The sequence below is a fragment of the Triturus cristatus genome, chromosome 4_2, assembly GCF_964204655.1.
Source record: "Triturus cristatus chromosome 4_2, aTriCri1.1, whole genome shotgun sequence".
NCBI classification, from domain to species: domain Eukaryota; kingdom Metazoa; phylum Chordata; class Amphibia; order Caudata; family Salamandridae; genus Triturus; species Triturus cristatus.
The window spans coordinates 929,066,385-929,083,224 of record NC_140586.1 but is presented as its reverse complement, the minus strand read 5'-3'; the positions used below and the strand labels follow the sequence as shown (position 1 = coordinate 929,083,224).

General features: G+C 50.0%; 1 protein-coding gene across 2 annotated transcripts in view; it reads right to left on the bottom strand.

Moving 5' to 3' along the window:
* Nucleotides 1-16,840, bottom strand: part of LOC146835436 (NACHT, LRR and PYD domains-containing protein 3-like) — a 368,932-nt gene that overhangs the window by 69,488 nt on the left and 282,604 nt on the right. For both annotated transcript variants that reach the window (XR_014960731.1, XM_085602993.1), the window contains exon 9: nt 10,615-10,785. Coding sequence is in view for 1 of the 2 variants with exons in the window: in XM_085602993.1 (XP_085459119.1) it covers nt 10,615-10,785 (171 nt within the window). In the remaining variant the exon portion in view is untranslated. The remainder of the gene's footprint in view (nt 1-10,614; nt 10,786-16,840) is intronic.

Here is a 16,840-nt window from a genome sequence, read left to right as displayed (position 1 = left end):
TGCCCCTGTGATACTGAGGCCTTTGCAACCTGTTCCACTGAGTAGGATCCCCTGACTTACCTTTAAGTCCCCTTGTGCAGTGTGTTTTCAAATGGCCCCCTTTTTTGTAGTCCGCCTTTTACTAATGACCTCAGCACCCTGCTCCCGTCCGAGTCCGTGACGCTCCTGATCTTCCACTGCTGGAACATAGGACCTGGTCTTGCTACTTACCTATATCCAGAAGGTGAACCTCGGGAACCCACTGTATGATTTTATATGCTTTTCCCTATTTCCTCTCATTGACTGTTACTGTGCATAATTGCGCACAACAGTGATTTCTTTCGCGAACTTTGAAAAAATCATAACTTAAAAAGTACTTAACTTAGGGGGGCGCTAGGTGGCGCGCTGACAAGATGGACGCCAGAGCGTGAAGCTCCTGCCATCTGGTGCCATCATCCTCCGATTTATCCTGCCTGCGGCGTGGGTGATCGTTGCTGATGCCGCGGGCCGTAGACCTCCCGCAGCCTGACGGAAGAACTCAGGGCCGGCGATAGCCTGCAGCCTCAGCTGAGCCGTGCTGAATCTGGAGCCGACGGGAGGAGTGGAGCGGGCCGTGGACCTCGGCCGGCCGCGGGGGCTACTCTAGCCCGCGGCTCGCCACGAGGCAACTAGGCTGCACGGGCCGTGCTTCATGCAGCGAGGGCAGAATGACGGCCGGCCGCTCGGGCACGGGAGCCGATGTCAGTGGAGGTGGGCAGCGGCAGACCCGGTGACTGACTGGCGCAGCGGGGACTCAGCCTGCCGGACTGGTGCAGCAATAAAGGCGGCGAATGCACGGGGGTGACTGCAGCCAGCTGGCGGCCTAGTGGAACCCGCGCTGGCAGGGCGCCGCTACGGAGAGAGTCTGTGGTGCCGTTCCCGGAGTCCTGTGCGAGACCCTGGCTCAGCGGACTACGCTATGTGACCTGGATGACCATTCACTGGAGCAGCCCGGGTGAGTCGTATGGACCCGACCTCAGCATGCTAACGAGGTCGAGGGGTGCGGCAGGAAGGCCTGGGAGCGAGGTGGGCCTCTCTGAAGGCTGCAGCCACGTGGTGGACCGGGCGGCGGCTGATGTGGCTGATCGGGGAGTCATGGGTTACCCCACTCCTAGTGGACATGTCATTAAGGCCCGGGACCAGCAGGACTTGTAGCCGGTGCCCCGGCCATTAAACACAGTCCCAGTGGTGAACAGCTGAGAAGGCGGAGGGGGGCTGCTCTGCCTCCGCAACGAGGGAAGTGACTGGACCCGGTGCAAGCCCCTGCGGCGCCGGCACATTGTGGAGGGACTCATACCCCTGTGTATCCTATGCGCACAGAGGGCACCCCAGCTGGCGACAACTGTGTGGAGGGCCCGATCTTAGCCAACACTGGGGGTCCTGTCCAGGCTGCACCACTGTATATGCCCAGCCGGCGGCAACGGAAGGGTGACCCGTTTGCTAGTGGCCCGGGAGCGGCGGATGATGGCGGCGGAGGTGGCATAGCGTCAGGCCTGGTCGACGCGGGGCACAGACGCTGTGGTGGAGGAGTGCTGCCAGACAGGGGGCACTAACATACTGAGAGGACAGTGTGAAACGGTCTCAGCGGCCCACGGAGCCCAGGGATATCGGGCAGCGGGCACCGGATAGACGGTGGCTACGCCATTCCCGGGAGGATCTTTGTCTTCCCCCCTCCCTCCTTTCCTTCCTCCGCGCCAACGGGGAGAACGTGATATTCCCTCTATCACACCTTGGTGAGGCAGGAGTGGGAGTTTGGACTGTCCGACAGGGGCCGGGGTTGCCGGCGAATGCCTTCAGCACAGCAACTGGCCGTGGGTCGGCTGCGGAACAAGCCGCCGAGAGCCGGTCACAGGCGGAGAAGCTGGGCCCCACATCAGGGCGTCATGATGGAGATATGGAGCTTCCGGTGACAGCACTCGAGGCGAAAATGGACACAGTATTGGCGGCGGTGGAACGGTTGGGTACTACATTGGAGCAGATTAGGGCCTCCCTGGAGTCCCGGATCGACAAAGTCACGGTGGACTTCACCCTCCTCCACGCAGACCATCGTAAGTTGGCGGACTCTGTCACCCAGCAACGCCAAATGCTCCAAGATGTCCAACCTGTGGTGCGCAACCACACCGTGGCCCTGCAGGGCCTGATCGACCGTGTCCACGCCTTGGAGGACCGTGCGGAAGGGCGCTCTCGGCGCAATAACGTTCAAGTGGTGGGCCTGCCGGAGGGTGAGGAGGGACAGAACCCGGAACAGTTTGTCGAGGGGTGGCTTCTTGACATCCTCCCCCCGGGGGTGCTCTCTCAGCAGTTCGTGGTGGAGCGAGCGCACAGGGTCCCGGCGCGGAGGCCTCAGCCTGGGGCACGGCGGCGCCCCTTTCTCTTCAGACTCCTCAACTATCGAGATAGGGACGTGGTGTCTTTCGAGAAGCCAGGAAGCTGGATCCCATCACAGTGGGAGGTGGACAGGTGATGTTTTTCCCGGATTACACTGCTGCAGTCCAAAAGCGGAGGAGCAACAATCTGGCAGTGAAGCGCCAGTTGCGCGACCTAGAGATCCCATATTCCCTGCTGTTCCCGTCGCGCCTCAGGGTGATCACAAAGGAGGGGACCCGATTCTTCGACGCTGCATCTGATGTCTGGGACTGGTTGGAGGAAGCAGGGCTGAGCGGAGGTCGGAGACCTCCGGACTTGAGAGCTGGTGGACGCCAGGAGAGGAGACCGAGGCGGCGGCGACGGAGGGAGGCCCGTAGGGCAACGGGGTCGAGCCTCGCCGTAGCACCCAGTCCTGAAAGGATGCGGCTGGAGCGTCAGGGAGCCCTGGAAGCGGTGGCAACCCTGGGGTCCATGAGCAGCCAAGGTGCAGCGGCTGTTCACGAGCATAGTGAGCCTGAGACTAGTAGGTCGTCTTCCCCGTCCACTACACTTTCAGAAGATCAAGTTCTACCACTGGTGACACCCCAGACTGCTGACCACATTGTGTGAGCCCAGTGCATTGAGATGGTGGCATCTTACGAAGTGAACGCTGACATGACTGGGACAGGATGTTGGGGTGACTGTTGGGGAGTTCTCCCCCTATTCCCCTGTATAATGTGGTGCAGTGCCGGATACTGGAATACACAAGTCTGCTGGCTCATGTGGGGTGGATGGGTTGACGGCGAGTCCCTGCTCGGGGGGGATCGGGGCGCTGTGGGAGGTCGGCGGCGTGCGGTGTAGGTGGGCGCGGCGGGGCAACTCGCGCACGCTTAGCACCAATTGCATCATAGGAGGCACATATGGCGAACGTAGGAGTAACGCAGGAAGAGTGCAGTTTGCGTTAGCTACAGCCACACCACGCACCCGTTAGCCATTGCCTGGCTTAGTTTAACTCAATAAGCGTTTAGCTTGCAGTTTGGACGAATGCCCATTTGGGGTTTTGCCCTGGTAGTTACACTGTTATCGTTTTTCATTGCATGTACTCAGCAGTACGCAAGTGCTCCGTTGTTGGGGTTTTGGTTGTAGCACACAGGCATGACACACAGAGTCTATGTTCCTCCCACCGACCGGCCCGATCTTGGCCCCGTGGCCACTGTAGACCTCAATCGCTCTAGATGGCTGCCACTGACGTAATCACATGGAATATACGGGGAATGCACAAGCCTGCGCGTCGTTTCTCCATTTTCGCTTATCTACAGCGGCATAGGGCGGCCATAGCCCTTCTTTAAGAGACTCATATGACGCAGCCTGAGCTCGACCGGCTGCGTGCTCGTTGGAGGGGCCAGCTCTTCGGGACCACATAGTCCGCGCATGCCCGTGGTACACTGATCTGGGTGAGGGAGGGCACTCCGTTTACATGTACAGAGGTAGTAGTTGACACAGCAGGGCGATACACACTGGCTCGTGGGAGGCTTAACGGTCAACACATATCACTAGGTTCCGTATACGCCCCGAATGTTCAGCAGCCATCGTTTTTGGCACACTTGTCCACGGTGCTGGCACCATATGCGGGTCTTCCTTGGCTACTGGGCGGGGACTTTAACTCTGTCCTTGACACACGCCTAGACAGGTCCTTTCCGCCCCTTCGCAACACGCAGGCGGTCTCGAATGCGCGGACCCTCACCGACTGGTTGTCGCGTTGGGCATTAGATGATCTGTTGCGCACCTTGCTTCCCGACGATCGCATCTACTCGTACTATTTGGTGGTACATGACCTTCACGTTCGTATCGACAGGGTGGTGGGCTCCCACTCTTTGACTCCCCTGTTGGACCAGGCAGACTATCTGGGTCGGACCCATTCTGACCACAACCCTCTTAGGCTGCGTCTCGCATGGGACCCCGGTCCCCACGTGCCCACGTGGCGACTCAAGCCGACGGCTTTGGAGGACGCTGAATTTCGCGCCTCCCTAGGCACAGCGATTGAGCAATTCTTTGACCTAAATGAGGGGACGGCGAGAGGCGAACTAGCAGAGTGGGACGCTCATAAATCCACTATCAGGGGACACTGTCTATGCGCGACTTGGAACATTCGTAAGCGGCTCGCATTGTCGCTCGCCGGCCTGGAATCGCGCCTTCTCTCATGCGAGCTTCATGGCGAGGGTGGGGGTCGTGACTCGGTCCGACTGGCGCGGCTTCGGGCACGCCATGCTGAGTTGCTGGAGCGCTTACACTGCCATAATTATGCGGCTCATTCAGCTCGAGTTCACGCCACGACCGACAGGGCGGGCGGCTACTGGCCTGGCTGCTCAGACGGAGGCTGCGCACGAGCCGATAGACGCTATTCGCAGATCCGACGGGTCGCTTGTGTACACAGTGGGAGATCCATCAGGTAATGACGGAACATTACGCGGCCCTATATCGCTCGACGGGGCGCCGGCAGGCACAGGACCTGGATAGGTTTCTGGAGGCTGCCTGTCTGCCCACGGTCCCAGAGGAACATCAGGAATTGCTCGAGGGCCCCCTCACCGAGGAGGAGATCGGAGATGCGGTGGCCTCTCTGGCTTCTGGGAGGGCGCTGGGGCCGGATGGGCTCCCAGCAGAGTACTACAAGAGCTATCGGGAGTCACTTGTGCCCAGGTTACATGCTCTCTATATCGCGGCCCTTGAGGAGTGCACCTTGCCCGCCTCCATGCGAGAAGCCTACTTGGTGTCTCTGCTTAAGCCTGGACGGGATCCCACCAATCTGGGGTCATATCGCCCCCTTGCTCTACTTAATGCTGATTACAAAATCTTGGCTAAGGTGCTGGCGGAGCGGCTGACCCCAACGGTGTCGGTGCTGGTACACGGGGACGAAAACGGTTTTGTGCCCAAGCGTAGCACCTCTCTCAATCTGCGGCAGTTTTTCCGGGTGGCTCATGACAGTGTGCAGCAATGGCCTAGGGCGGGCTGTCTGGTCCTAGAGCTTGAAAAGGCCTTTGATTGCCTAGAGTGGGGGTACCTAGTAGCGGCGCTATCGCATTATGGGCTGGGCCTCGGGTATCTCCAGATGGCGGCCCTTCTGTACAAGGACCCCACGGTGAGGGTGAGAACCGGGCCATATATCTCCGATGCCATTCCGATCTGTCGTGGTACCAGGCAGGGGTGCCCGCTCTCACCCCTCCTGTTCGCGCTGGCAATAGAGCCCCTTGCCGCCACGCTTCGCAAGGTGCTGGCTGATGGAATCCCACTAGGGGATGCGACGCACCAGGTATCGCTTTATGCAGACGACCTGCTGGACTTTGTTAGGGACTGGAGCGTATTCTGCTTGACTTTGCCGCCCTTTCAGGCCTCCGGGTGAATGCTGCTAAATCCTGCCTCTACGCGTTTCGAGCCGACACCCAAGATCCGATCTACCATCTTGGGGGCGTCCGGGGTCAAATGGCAGCCGGACACCTTCCGTTATCTGGGTATCCAGATATATCGGCAACCGGCAGACCTCGTGGAGGGCAATCTGGGCAGAGCTGTTGCAGCTGTCAGGACTCAGATGCGGTTTTGGGGCACCCTCCCCCTGGCGGTCACGGGGCGAATTGCCTTGGTCAAAATGGTGATTTTACCCCGGCTCCTGTACTACTTTGCTAACTTGCCCACCTATATCCCGGCATCTTTCTTTACAGACCTTGCACGGTCCCTTCGAGACTTTATATGGGTAACGCACGTCACAGAGTCGCGCTGCCCAAGTTGTACCTCCCCACTGACCAGGGAGGCCTTGCGATGCCGTGTTTTGAGCATTATTACCTAGCTACGCAGCTATAGTGGATAGCCCGGTGGTTAGCGGATAGAGGACGGGACGATACAGCGACTGCGGCACCCCCCCTCCCCCTAGCTGATCTCCTCAAACTATTCCACCCGGCCGCGAAAGTATCGAGACCTGTCCCCCTCCTTGTGGTGGTGGCCTACAAATGCTACCGTCGTGCTCTCTACCTCACTCGGGCCCGGACTCCTTATGCCCCGGCCATGCCGATTGAGGGCTCCCCTAGCGGTCAGGGGGTGCTTAGTGCCTCAGAACTGGCGGACTGGACCGCAGCAGACATACAAACGATGGGGGACCTTTACCGGGACGGTGTTCTCCCGTTTGCCTCTCTAGCGGAGGAGACAGGGCTACCACCTGGCCCCTTCCTTCGCCACCGGTCTCTGGTGGCGACGCTGGCGAGCCGATGGGGAGATCTCCGGGAGGTACCAGAACAGCATCTCATGATGCAATACCTTCATGTGATGGGACGAGGGAGGCACATGATTCGATGGTTTGCGGCCTCCCTGCGCACGCATGCAGCGATTAGCCTGGCCCCGCTACGTCGTAAATGGGAGGCGGACCTGGCCCGACCCATGGCCGATAAAGAATGGGTCAGAGTGCTGCAGGGCCCAATGAAGATTCCCCGGAACATGTGCTTCCGCCAAATACAATTTTTTATTTTGCATAGAGCATACCTTACGCCCGAATCCATCAACAGATACTTCCATCGTACGGACGCGGGTTGCCCTCGCTGTGCAGAGCTAGATGCCGGATTGGTCCATATGTTATGGAGCTGTCCCGCACTGTGCTCGTACTGGCGGGTGGTGCAAGAGGCACTCCATACATGCACAGGTCACAACATCCCGTTCGAATGGCATGTCTACCTCCTGCACCTCTTTCGCAGAACTCCCTCCACGAAGATCACCTCTCGGTTTATTGACCTAGGGTTTGTGGTGGCGAAGCGGCTGCTCACTAAACGTTGGAAAGCGGCTGACCCACCTCACGCGCGGGCATGGCAGGGCTCATCCTAGTATGGGCGGAGGGCACGGCTCTTTTAAGGGAAGAAACACTAGGCCTCAGGAAGACGCCCATAGCACATCAGTGGGAGGCACTATTGCAGGCCATGGGGCGACTAGACGGGGAACATATGGGGATTTGTCATGGGCGCGGTGTGGGTGCCTCCCTAGAGCGGCCAGATACTAGCCAAGCCAGGAGCGAGGTTTGCAGTGCTGCGGCGAGGGCCTAGCTGCCCAGGTGGGGCGCAAAGTAAAATTTGATAATGCCAATAAAGCAGTTTGTATAAGGGGCGTCGAGATGGGGGGGACGGATCAGGAGACAGAATTAGGTGACGCTAGACCGCAAGTCGGGTGTAGCTGGGGCTGTTGTTGTTTTGATTGGGTATCTGAAGTTCTACCCCATTATGTCTTGGTTCGCTAACTGTTTATGGTAAGGCGACTGGGGAAAGTGGGTGGAATGATAACAGGCCTCCATGGGGGGTGGGGGGGGGTCTCTCAGCGGCAAGAACTTGACAGGGACTTCATGGTTCCCCCACAGTTAAGACGCCTCTATTGCTGATATGAGACCCGGAAATATGTCTACCTTCCACCACTTTATGTACACCTGCCTGGGTAAATACCGATGATATCGCTACTGATGTAAGTTGCTCTGGCTTCAATGTGTGCTGTAAACCTTGTCAAATGCCAATAAACAGATTTTATAAATGATTAAAAAGTACTTAACTTAGAACGAAGTTCTTGGTCTGAAAAATTACATAAAAACCAATGGATTTTTTTGCAAATTGGTCTTGGGTTTATTTTTGAGTATGTGTCTTATTTATTGCCTCTGAGTGCACAACAAATGCTTAGCACCACCCTCTGAAAAGCCTAACCATTTGCCTACACTACCACAAACAGAGCGTTAGTATTATCTGCTTTTGCCTCTGTATTCCACTCTGGATCTCACTAGTCTCTTTACGCAGTGTACTACATTTTAGTGAACTAAATAGAGAGCCAACTTTCTACACTAGGGTCAGGTGCTCATAGAACAATTTATTTATCAGGTGCTCATAGAACAGTCAATCGGTCAGGTGCTAATAGAACAGTCCAAGGGTCATGTGATCATAGAACAGTCTACGTGAGGCCAGGGTCAGGTGCACATAGAACAGCATATAGGAGCCTATGGAGGCCATGGTCAGGTACTCACACAATTAGCAGGATGGGGCCAGGTTCCTATAGTGCAGTGTGACACTACACGCGCAGCTGTCAGGTTCGCTAGTGGAATCATTAAAATGTCATTAACAGTAAGTGCAAAGCTTCCCTTTTGTTATTTTTTTTATAATATGGAATTCCATGGTATCCTCTAGTCTACATCCTCAGGCGTCACCAAACAATATACCTGAACTGGACACATTTCAGTGTGCTAATGTTTAAAATGCTGTGTGTAAGTTTGGGTAAGTCCTCAGTGACTGCTCTTCTTTGTCCTTCTTCTGTTCCCAGGTAGACAAATCTGTTCTCCTGGTGTCAAGGGCCCCCCCAAATACTGAATTCAGGGACCATAAAGGGAGTGTGGGGTAGTAGCCCATGGGCTACTTACTCCTGGGGTGACTAGACCACCTATATGACCACTTCCAGTCAGGAGTGGGCATAAACCTGACCCAGAGTTTCTAGTTTTACCAAAAACAATATGGTGAAACCCTTCTTCGCCTGTCCACTTCAGGTGGCCCACCTTAGGGGATGCCTAGCCTGAAAGTGTAAAATGCCTTCTGACTATCTAATTTCCCTCCAGTTCTGGTGCCAAATGGGCCCCAGGTCAGGGGGTGGCATTCCCAAGGTGTGGTGTGAAGCCGGGGTCACATATCAAAGGCGGCAGAGACTTTGAAGCCTCTGGCCTTGATAAGCTAAATCACTAGTCATCCTGCTGGAGAAGGTATAAACACTTCAATCCAGAGCAGGCTTGTTTCTGGCCTCTAAGAGCAGCGTGGGCTCTCCCTGGCAGGGGGTCAGAAACTCATCGGTGGTGGCCGGCTGGATTTTAACAGTCAGCTAGCACACTAAGAGACTAGTAGGTTTTCGGGGTGCACCTCTAAGGTGCCCTCTAGGTGCATGCCATAATAAATCCAATACTGGCATCAGTATGGATTTATTATGACAAGATGTTTGATGCCAAACACCATTACTTTCAGTGAAGCCATCATGTAGCTGGGGAACTCGTAACGACCAAAGCCCAGTACATGTCTTTAAAATGGCTTCCTGAACACTTGCAATGACCGGCAATGGAGATGGCCATCACACAGGCACATCTGCTCATGCAGTTGTGCTCTCACATGTAACATAATGAGTCCTGCTTTAGGCCTCTACAGCCTGCTGAGGGGTGAATTACATATAGTACATGCAGTGGGCATGGGTATTGCACACAGGGTGTGTGCAATGTTGTGTTTTCACAATGGTTTGCACCATTTCACGCATCCTGCAATGGCAGTCTGCATGTGTTTTAGTGTCGGTCCTTTAGGGTGGCATAATACATGCTGCAGCCCACCGGGACCCTCTTTAGTACCCATGTCATGGGTACCATAGACCAGGGATTTACTGGGGTGCTAAAGTCATTGCAAATTGGGTTACAACTCAACATTTAATTTGTTTTAGGGAAAGAGTACTGGCACTTTGGGATGGTTAGAAGGGACCCAGGGCACAACTAAACAACACCAGTATTAGTGAGCAAAAAGTGGGGATGACCATATCACAAAGAGGCACTTTCCTACAATGGGGTTCTGTGTAATAACACATTTCTGACAGTGTGACCGATTGTGACCAGTTCCAATAACACGATTGCAGTCAGAAGAAGTAAAAAGAGCGCGGTCTGGTGTAAGTCGAACATCTCCTTACAGTGGGATTTTTAGTGTTTTAAAGGTTAAACCCAAAAACCAAATCTCTCATAATAATAACCAATAACCTGGAGATACTGAGATGGCTGTCTGAGATAAAATCACTCTATTACACCAGCAGACTGTGTGAACCCTTTAGAAATATAAACATCGTACTGATGTTTTTTTTTAATGATAACCTCCACTTTTTTGTCAAGTATTGTCACATTTTAGAGAGTATTTTCTTATGTAATTTGGATAAACTTAAGAGTGTGATTTCTCCCAATATTACTGGTACCACCAGTGGTCTCAAGCAGAGGGGATCTCATTCCTGGGAAACATTTGCTTGTTCTGTAAACGGTACATTCTACAGCAGATGGTAATACACAACTGCTGGCACTACTATTTCTGTCACAGTTTCAATAGTACATGCTCCCATTTAGAAGGCTCAGTCCTTCTACGTGCATTACAAGGAATCCTTTCATGTTCTATACTTTAATTGACTTGACTGTGAAACCTGTTCTTCAATGTTGTAATAGGATATACAAATGCAGCAGTTTACCGCAGAGTCTGTAATCTGCATTCTGTTTTCATCAGTCCTTCACAGAGCTCTTTCACTCCAGCGTCTCCCAGGTCGTTTTTGTTCAAATTCAGCTCTTTGAAAGTTGTGAGGCTTCCGAGAGCAGACGTGAGATCTGCGAAGCATGAACCAGTGAGTGAGCAGTTCATCATCCTGCAGGAGAAACAGACAGAAAAGGAAAGCAGAGTATGAAGATCATAGCACAGCTTCAGCTTGGACATCATATATCGCCTACGCAGGACTCTGCCGCCTGCAGCTGGGTCACCTTTTGTGGCCCTGCCAACCTCCTGGCTGTACCTGCTCAGCAAAGTCCTCTTCATACCAAAAATAAAGGATGGTTCAGGACTCCACTGCCTGCAGCTGGGTCACATTTTGTGGCCCTGCCATCCTTCTGGCTGTACCTTCTCAGTAAAGGCCTCTTCTTCCCACAAATAAAGTATGTTTGCACTAGTACTGGAGGATTGCTTCCATTCATGCACAAGACGAAATGAATGATTTTTGCAATCTTATGTTCAGAAACATATCAGGAACAGTGGGTGAACAGGTTGATATCACACGAAAGCGGTGTCTCGACAGCTCAACAAACTCCACTGGCTCCCACTTCAGGAAATATGTAATTTCAAGCTACTCCCCCACAACTACAGAGCTCCCCATAGCACTGGTCCTGCTTACCTCAAACCCCGCCTCAACTTCTACCAATCTACCAGAAACCTTTGATCTGCGTCCCAGGGAAGAGCACACCTCCCTCACATCAAGAAGACCACAAGCGGAGGACGCTTCTTCTCATACCTCGCAGCCAAGACCTGGAACAATCGCCCAAACACCTCAGAACCTCCCACTCTCTTTTTGACTTATGAAGGAATCTAAAGGCATGGTTCTTCTAGACGAAAAGGCCTGCCCTACAGGTGATTAGCGGTGCTCTTCAAATTCACATAACATAACATAACAACAAAGTATGTCACTATTCAAATTATTTCTGGAAGTACTCCTGAAACATTTATAAAAGTGGTCTCAAATACCATGCAGAATTCTATACATTCAAATAAGAGAAATTATCAAAAAACACAGGTGTTAGAAATGGGGTCTCTAGTTATCAGAGGTATGCACCCTGTCTAAGTAGGGACCACCACCGAAGAGTCAGGGTAAGTGAGATACACACCCTAAATTATCCTGTACACACTCTCAGGTAGTTTGGCACAGAGCAGTAAAGCTTAACTTAAGAGGCAATATGTAATGTATTTGTGCAGCACTTAAATTACAGTAACGCAGTGAAAACACACGAAAAATACTCCACGCCAGTTTAGAAAAAGAGAGAGTATTTATCTGATTAAAACAGGACCAAAACGACAAAAATCCAATCAGTAGAAGTCGAGATTAGAATTTTTAAAGATTAAATGGGAAGCAGTGCTTAGAAGTCACTAGCGGTCAAAGGGTTATTTGCGGTCACGAGGACCAGTGCAAAGTTTAAGTTCAGTCCGACTGCGATCGATGGCAGACCGGCTACAGGACCCAGACAGGTCCCCCTGAAGAAATTCCTTGGATAAAGCCTTTGTCGATGTCAAAGACCTGAGGTGAGGAGTTATGGAGGCGCTGCATCAATCCGTAGATGGTGTGAGCATTGGCAATAATCCATGCCGTCAATGGAAGCTTTGTCTGACCCCTTGGCGATATATGTCGAGCCGCGCTGTCCGTCGGTGTCAAGCTGTCCTGGCTGTAGAATTGCTGTATTTGAGTGGCTGCTGCTTCGGCGTTGAAGGTAATGTGTCGGTTCCGATCAGCGCAGAGTAACCTCTGCATTGACCTCGAAGTAGGAAATAGCTGCAGGAACCCACTTCTGAGGCCCAGGAGTGGAGAGGGCACCTCAGGCAAGGGTAGGACTATCAGATGGCAGAGTCCAGCAGCACCAGCAGGACTGCAGGAAGTCTTTTGTGTCCCTAAGACTTTAGAAAATAGGAGACAAGCCAGAAAGCAATCTTCTCCGAGAGCCTGTCGGAACCGATTCGGAAAGACCATCAGGTTTACAATCCAACCGCGAACATTGTAATCGGTCGGTCGGATTGTAACTTACGAGTCAGTCGGAAGGGTTCCAACACGGTCTAGGGGAATGTAACTGTCGGTCGCAGCCTCTCCACATGACATCGTAATCGGCCCCTTTAGACGATCACATCCTAAATGGGATTGCAGATTCCGACCCATGGTCACGCGATTCCTTTCTCGCATCGGTGTCGACATCGTGATCAGGGCCTATGTTGTTGATATAGTTTACACAAATATCGTTGTTAATAATATCGTTTTTTAATTATTTTAATGTATTTTAGTATATATTTAATTGTATCTGTTCTAAATTGTTTGTATAATTATTTGTAGTTGTTATTAAATGTAATTTAATAGTTTATTTTTATTTTTAGTGCAGTGGTGGGTTGTGGGGTTTATAGGTGTGCAGGGCAGGAAGTAAGTTATAATATTTAATAATTTATTTTTAATTAATATTAAATATTTATTGATAATTATGCTAACTGTGTCAAGTTTTAGGTGCGGATTGTAGGGGTATAGGGTGGGAAGTTACTTAATTATAATTATTTAGTAATTAATTTGTAATAATTATTAATTATGTACTTATTATGTAATTTGTGTAATTAATAGAATTCTTTTTTTTTGGTGTGGGTTGTGGTTTTTTAGAGCTAAAGGGTGCAAAGGAAAGTAATTATAATAATTAATAATAAATGTCAAATATTAATAATTATTTAATTGATAATTGATTATGTAAATTGAGTAATTAAGATTTTATTTTAATTATATATTGGGTGCAAGTTGTTGGGTTTGTAGGGATAAAGGGTGGGAAGTTAATTAAATATAATAGTTTTATTATTAGTTAATTACTATTAAATGTGTAATTGATAATTATGTAAAATATGTAATTATAAGTTTTAAGATATATTTTAGGTGTGTGTTGTTTACTTTGTAGAGGTATAGGGTAGAAAGTTATTTAAGTTATAATAAATGTAAAATATGTATTTATTGTTTGAAAAATGTTTATTATGTTATGTCATGAGTTAATTGTATTGTACTTTTTTATTGTAAATAACATTACATGTGTTAGTTGGTATGATTGTGAAAATATAGTGTGGTATTTTAATTATATTCTTTGTTAAATTTAAAATATGAATTAAACACTGTAATAAATATGCATTTCTTTAAATTTTTTAAAACAATTTATAGATATATTTAAACATTTATATCTGTTGTTATTTAATGTAGTTGTTAAAATATTTTATTTGTTTGAAATGAACTGCTCTCTCTCTACTGTTGCACAAATTAGAGTGGGATTAAAAACTTTTACCGCTCCTGAGTGCAACCCTTTTCCCTACTGTTGCACCGACTGGAGTGGGAATAGTACATTTTACCCCTCCGCAATCCAACACTTTCCCTACTGTTGCCACCACTAGAGTGAGAATAGAAATTTGTACCCCTCCTGAGTCCAACACTTTATCTACTGTAGCACCAACTGGAGCTGGAATAGTAAATTACATCCCTCCGTTAATCCGACACTTTCCCTACTGTTGCACAGAAGGGAGTGGGAATAGTAAATTGTAACCCTCCACAATCCAAAAGATTTACTACTGTTGCAGTGGCTGAAATGGGAAAAGTAATTTGTACCCCTCCTGAGTCCATTGATTTCCCTACTGTTGCAGAGATTGGAGTGGGAATAGTATATGCATTATTCCTACAATTTTTTAGCTTTGTTTATATGGTTTAAATTTATATTATTATGATTTTTATGTGCATTTAATATTATATTATTTTTTATTCAGTAATGTTTGTGTTATGTAATATATTTTTTGCAAAATGTAATTTTTTTAGATTGTGTACTTTTTATGTGTAATTAAATAGGTATGCTTTTTAGAATTGTTTCTGTTACAGTTTTTAGGTTGAGCCTATAGCGGCAGCGCATTTGCGAGGCATGCAGTATTCAGTACAGAGTGGAAGCTTTGTGGAAGCTCTGCCCATTGGCTTGTGTCTTTGTCTTCTGATTCATTTTGAGGCTTGTTAGTCCCTCCTTATGACAGCTATGTTGTCATTTGTCACCTCCCATGGCTACCGGCCATTTTACTTCTAGTGTTACACCGTAGGTGGACTGTGAGTACTCCTTTGTGCCCCCTTCTCCCCCGCCAGCACTCCCTTTGTCAGTGCCCGTGCTCCCACCCATTGACCGTTATGCAATATGCAATAGGTTTCGCGTAAATGTGAGTGCTATTGCATTGCAAATGCTTCTTCTTACAGGAATCAAAAGGCACTAATAAACATTATCCCCTCTCAAGATGACGACCGGCGCAGCTGCAGTAACACTGCAACGTCTAACTCTTTACTTAGAGCCATGGTTTAGTCTCTTATTTAATTCAATTGTTCCTGTGTCCCGACTTCGCTTCCTCGCACGATGAGGGCAGACAAACCACGCATGCACGCAAAGCCATCAGTCAGCTGGGACAGGGATTGGAGTAGAGTTGTATCGGAAATAAATGGGAGAGCATGCAGCGGCATTGGTGCTCGTGTGCAGCCAAGGCACAGGGGAGCAAAAGGAAGAGGAGCCCATTGCAGATGGGGAACCGTAGCACAAAGAAGAAGAGGATCCCAAGGACGAGGAGGACCCCAAAGAGGACCAAGAAGCCAATGAGGAAGAAGCGTCCAAGGAGGAAGAGAAGAAGCTCAACGAAGTAGAGGTAGAAGGTAAGGAGTCTGAGCTCCATGAATTACCTCTTCTGTATTCGTACAGGCAACGCCTCCAGCCCTTCCAAACACAGTACGCTCGCTGCTTACACTAGCCGAGCCACAACCAGCCACAGCCTCACTCTGAAACTGATTTCATCTGCCATAGTTGGCCGGTGGGCTGCCCCAAACACACTGCTTACTGACGTCTTCAGTTCTACAGGTGACAGCTCCAGACCTAAAAGAAATAGTCCAGTCAACCTACCATGCCGTGCCGGTTGCCTGTTGTGCTTTATTCATACTCACTTCTAGATGACCTGCTCATCCGCTGTTCGCTGACTGTCCCTGTCCAACCGGTTTCCTGTGCCCATCTCCTGCTCTGCCAGTTGGATGCTACTTGCCCGGCTCCCTGTCCCATGTGTCACTTCTCAAGCCCAGCATATAACTCACCTTTGGCTGACAGATCCAGTACTCGAAACACTTTGCTTAATATACTATGCTATGTACTTATTTAGGAGTTCTGTATTGAGCTTCTTATAGCTTTTGGTTATTTTGCAGCGCCTAAGATGATACAGAGAGAAGGCGGTGCAGAAGGAAAGGGGGAGGTTAGGGTCTGATCAGCTGAGTTGAAACCAGCGGCCGGGGTGCTTCATTTGCAGCGCCTGAGTCGCGGTATAATTAGGTTAAAGACAAGACAGTTTAAAAAAAAATCCTGAACCGCTTGTGCTGTGGCTAAGACCTCAGGTAAGGTTGAGGGTGTTCCGCAGTTTACGGTGGTCTTGCATACCCAAGCATACGTTGCCATGTTTCGTTCTCTTGAGAAATATTGCTTGATCTGGTGGTCAGTTCATAGTTATGTGCCAGCTACAATAGTAGAAGTTGCTAGACTTTACGATGTACATGCATAAGTTCAGTCACATTCTGCTTCCAGATTTGTAGCCTTTTTCAACCTGGTTGTGAGTTTTTTGGCTAGGCCAGTGAAGATGATGATGTGTATACCTTTCGTGAAATCTCTTCACTTAGTTCAGAACTGGGATGGCACAAGTCCAGCGGGTGCGAGAAAGTTGTGTGGATTCAGGTGCTCGAGACAGTGGGCACCAAAGGTAAACAACGTTGCCCATCTTTTGTTCTGAAGCCAGGAATTGCAGCTTCCCTCAGGGGTAGCATGCCTAAGGAACAGTAATAGAGTGTGGATGACAGTAAATCGAACTGTAACAGTGTGTGGATGACGGTAAACCGAACTGTAATAGAGTGTGGATGCCGGTAAACCGAACTGTAATATAGTGTGGATGACGGTAAACCGAACTGTAATAGAGTGTGGATGTCGGTAAACCGAACTGTAATATAGTGTGGATGACAGTAAACCGAACTGTAATAGAGTGTGGATGACGGTAAACCGAACTGTAACAGTGTGTGGATGACGGTAAACCAAACTGTAATAGAGTGTGGATGACGGTAAACCGAACTGTAACAGTGTGTGGATGACGGTAAACCAAACTGTAAT